The sequence below is a fragment of the Populus euphratica genome, unplaced genomic scaffold (assembly GCF_000495115.2).
Source record: "Populus euphratica unplaced genomic scaffold, PopEup_1.0 scaffold9.1, whole genome shotgun sequence".
NCBI lineage: Eukaryota > Viridiplantae > Streptophyta > Magnoliopsida > Malpighiales > Salicaceae > Populus > Populus euphratica.
This window is the reverse complement of record NW_011499857.1, coordinates 2,040,749-2,045,647: the sequence shown is the minus strand read 5'-3', so window position 1 is coordinate 2,045,647 and position 4,899 is coordinate 2,040,749. Positions and strand designations below refer to the sequence as shown.

General features: G+C 35.4%; 1 protein-coding gene across 1 annotated transcript in view; it reads left to right on the top strand.

Annotated features, from left to right (window-relative positions):
- The first annotated feature begins 3,025 nt into the window (after positions 1 to 3,025).
- SDS (Cyclin family protein) overlaps positions 3,026 to 4,899 on the top strand; it is a 4,199-nt gene continuing 2,325 nt past the window's right edge. The window contains exons 1-2 of the mRNA XM_011023443.1: positions 3,026 to 4,238; positions 4,357 to 4,524. Coding sequence (XP_011021745.1) covers positions 3,261 to 4,238; positions 4,357 to 4,524 — 1,146 coding nt within the window. The 5' untranslated portion in view covers positions 3,026 to 3,260. The remainder of the gene's footprint in view (positions 4,239 to 4,356; positions 4,525 to 4,899) is intronic.

Genomic DNA, 4,899 nt, shown 5'->3' with positions numbered 1-4,899 from the left:
ACTTGATTTTGGCCAAAAGCTCGAAAAAAGCATATGCTTATTCCAGGTTTCGCTTCTCTTTCAATATCCCGACTCGCTGTCTTGTTTCTGCTTTCTTTTTGAGGTGGGATTTCATAACGGATGCAAACAACGAGCAGAATGACTTCTTTTTGTTCATTTCACTTGGGAAGCCGCAGCCTCTCAAGGCCATCTTTGGTGCTGCCTGAGGGGGAAGAGATAAAAACACTTCTTGTTGCTAAAACATGAAAATACCTAGTGTAAAACTGGTATTTCAGAGGCTAAATTTTGAGTTTTGAGTATAAAACTAGGTTTCCAGAATTTGAGTGGTGGATTTCTTAACTAATTAAAGTGGAAAAAAAAAGGTGTTGTTTCGAGATTCTGTTGACAGGATCCAGTGATTTGGCAATTACAATTTACAAATGCAAAGAGCAGAGATGATCTATCCCTTTAGTTTTATCTACAAAAAATAATTACACATGATAGAATTTTTGAGTCATGTACGTGTGAATGGGTCCAATCCTGTTATAAATTAAAAAAAAAAGGGAGTAATTTATGGATAGGAATTAATTTAGAGATAATTACAAGAAAAAAATTACTAGTTTATTTTTTTTACTTTATCACTATTCTTTTAAAAATTACATTTTATATTCTGAATTAGTTTATTTATTTTTTCTTTATCTCTATTCTTTTAAAAATTATATTTTATATTCTAAAATTTATAATTTCATCATATTTTACATTTTCATTCTACTAAAAAAATATTAAATTATTTATAAGATTATCATTATATTTCAATTAATGACTAGAAAACCTTTATATTAAATACTATAATTCTGTCATCAATTTTTTTTATAAAAAAACTAAAGAAATGAGAATCTCTGGCCACCATCCTCTTTCGATATCTAACCAAAGCCGACTCAGCATTGTCCATCCTCCATCTCCTTCAACCTCTTTTTTCACCATGTTTAACAGTATCCTAGGCATAGCAATTTACATGCTTATCCCTTTGTCCAATAGAATAAAAAGTCAGGACATTGTCAAGCAACATGTACAAATGCAGGGTTCAAAACCTAGGGCTAGTCCATTAACCCAAGTCTGAAGCAATATACATCTTCTCCTTCCTTTCTCTCTTCATTGAAAAAAAGCCTCCTCCTGAGAACCCAACACAAAGTTGATCAAACAAACTTGTAAAAATAATAAAAAACAAAAAAAAAGAGGAAGAGAAAAGAAGAAGAGAAAACAGATTTGAAAATCAAGATTAAAACGACGTCAATCAATGATACGGGTTTCTTGAATCTTTTGGTTTTATGATATGGGTTTTTTGAATTTTATGGTTTTATGATAAGGGTTTGTTTCCTTATTAGGAAGGTATGGTGTTTGACTTGAGTTTGTTTGTTGGTATAAGGGGATAATCTAGTTATGTTGTTCAATTTAAAAGATTTTAGCTTGTAAAAAATATAAGATGTATTTTTCAAAAGAATAAGAGTAAAATAATAAATAAATAAATCATGAGAGTTTTTTATTTAATTATCTCATTAATTTATAACTTATTGATTTAAGCTTTTGATTGAAATATTATTCAAAAACATTTCTTGATGTGAATTTTTCTTTCTTTCTTAACGATCGAGTGCGTCTCTTAATTCCAATTAGTTTACCTTCATGAATTTAAATTAAAAAAACAAAACTTAGGTTTCATTTGACATGACTTGCAAATTGATTTAACTGGGCGGGGTTAGAAATTTTAGTTTGGAGGGGTCAAATTAGAGAGAATATTTTAGCTGGGTCAAAATTTAAAATTTTTTATTTTTAAAACTAAAAATTTAATTTATGAAAGGAAAGAGCAGGGACTTTTTTTTTTGTTGCAGGGCCATGCACCTGCCAGCCCCCCGAACTCCACTCTTGCGTACGCCTTCTGGCTTCTTTACCTGACTCCCTTTGTCGTTCTTTTAGACTTTTTCACGTTGATGTCGTAAGAAATTATTTCCCGGAAAAATATGTTTTTCCGGTTTAAACCAAGCCGTTTGATACGAAGATAAAAATTTGAAAAATCATTAGATCCCGAGGGAGTTGTTCCCTTTCATATCTTGTTTTGCGAAAATCTCATAGGAATTTTAGGAGAGATTACAAGAATTCATAATTAGTTTCTTTAATGCACTAATCTCATTATAAAATATAAATGATCTATTTATCATAAAAAAAATAGAAAATTAGTGTATAAAAGCGAGACCCATCAAAACGACAACAACAGCAGGGCCTTACAAAACGAAACGCAAAACACGCTAGGAGGGTCACGAGTTTGTTTGTTTCCCCCCCCCAGAAAAAATCAATTGACGCTAGGAGGGTCACGAGTTTGTTTGTTTTTTTCCCCCAGAAAAAGTTAATTCCAAGAACCATTTTCTGCTTTCTTCTTGGTAAATTAGAAATAAAATAAAATAATCACTGGACATGTTTTCAACCGTACCATTAATTTCTTGGAGTACGATAATTCATGTTAGGTAAATTAGAAATAAAATAAAATAATCACCAGACATGTTTTCATCAATACCATGAATTACTTGGAGTACGATAATTCATGTGCTAAATCATGTAGTATTGCTGACTTCATATTCTAATTAATTTTAGACGTGGTTTATTATTAATTTTTCGTTAAGCTAATATCATGAGCACCTCTAATATCATTAAGTCTTGTGTTGTTGGATGTAAAATAAAATTAATTATCCAACCATTTTTAAGCACCCAAAAAAATTTAATGATGTCCTTAGTTCCTTTTGTTTTTGTAAAAAAAATAAAAATAAATAAATCCTCACAGGGAAACGCGATCTGTCGTTGGCAATCTCTGTGAGGGGTTTGCCATGACTGAAGTTTGGACTGTGAAGACGTAGTTACACGTGAACCACCGATTTTGTTGGACCCACCATGCCTCCATATGTGAACAGTCCAGATCAATCCTGGTTAGCCAACAGAACCGATATCTGATCGGAACAGTCCAGATCAATCCTGGTTAGCCAAAAGAACCGATATCTGATGCACCATGGACCTGCGTGAAGCTGATTCTCACGTGCCCCCCCTCACAAGAAAAAGCACGCTCTACATCACCAACGTCCATAACCGCCTTCCTCAACTCTCCAGTGTCCACTACTATACCAATAACAACTCTCACTCCTCACTCTCTAATTTTCATTTCCAGTATCCAATAACAGAATTTAAAAGGCACAATCTCTCCCTATCTCTCTCCTGGAATTCAAATTTTGCAAAACAAAATGAAGCTCAAACAGAGCAGCAGCACCAGAGTGAATAAGAAAATCGAGCGAGAACCACCGTGCATCGTGAAGAAGCAGCGAAGCAAGCGTCACTTACAAGTCCGCTCCCAGATCTCACCAATTTTACTCTCCACTAATCTCTCTCTCAATAAGAACAAAGGAGTTTCTGTGGATTCGATCTCCTGCTCTCACTTCGGCGATGAAGTTTCTAGCGATTCGAGCCGAGTTACAGTTGAATCAAGTCTGATCAAGAAGAGAAAGTTCGAAGACTCACCGTTTCGGAGGATCACGAGATCATACTACAAGAACAAGGAGAAAGAGAGGACATCAGTCGAAGTAGAAGTGGGTGAATCTTCTTGCGTGGAGGATTCGAAAAATAGTAGTTCCAAAGGAATTCAAGTCAATTACACTTCTACCTTTTCCTCTCTTCACCAAAATCTCAATTCGAGGAAAACTTCCTCGGAGATTAAAGAAGATGACGCCCTGTCTGTGGCTTCAGGCGTGGAATCCTGCTTATCACGTAAAACGACGACAAACAGAGAGAAAGACCTCTCTGAGATTTCCAGAGACGATGCAGTTTCTGTTAATGAGTGTGTTTTAGAGAAGCAAAAGAAGCCAAACAGCTTGGGAGGAGGGGGAGGAGAAAGTGATGACCTGGCTTGTACAGAGGAGTTGCATGTGGACGACGGAGTTTCGGATTACTCGTCTTGTCAGGAGACTTTGTTCTCGGAGCTGCAATCGGAGATATTCCGGGAAAAGTATTCATCGGACGACCTCGATTTCTCTGATGATTACACGCCGTCTATTTTCTTCGAATCTGGAAGCGATTTTTCTGAGAAGTCCGTAAGTGATTCGAATCCTTCGCAGACTTATTCCCTGTTGCTCCAGTTTAGACAGCAATTCTCGCGATCGAGTTTACCTCTAGAAACTACAAAATCATCATCACTCCTTGAAGCAGAGCATCAAGAGAATTTCGCCGTGAGTTTTTGAATAAACAATTACTGTTGTTTTCGTGTTATTTTGCTGTGTTTTAATGCTCTCATTGTTTTTTAATTTGTTTAATTTCTGTGCTTTTCATTTGTTTTTATTGCTTAAGTTTGCGAGATTGGACGATGAGGAAGATGAGGAGAGCTACAAGAGATTGAGAGAAAGAGAGAGAAGGCAATTGTTTTTGCACGACTATCCTGAATTGTACCGTACCACCACGGAGTTCGGCGATCTCATCCTCCAGCAACGGTTGCAGATGGTACACTGGATTATCGAGGTAAGTTTTTTATAATTAATTGCGGTAGCTAACAAATCAATTGCTCGGATGCGGCGATTTTGCGACAGTTGCTATTTTTTTCTTGTCAATACACACACGTTTGAAGAAGTTGATTCCTTCTATTATGGAATATGGATGATGTCCTCTACACTGAGATTCTACTGCTGGAAGCGTTAAGCAAATGGGGATGTGACACGTCCTAGTTTGAGATTTTGGGTTTTGTACTTTAAAACTGACTGGTCTAGCAATTGTACCATTTGTGGTATGGTCAGTACCGTCCTTGTATTAGATTAAACTAGATTTTCTGTGTGGCTTTTTTTTTTTCCCTTCATATGATTTATTTATTTTTATATTTAAAAATATATTTAAAAAATA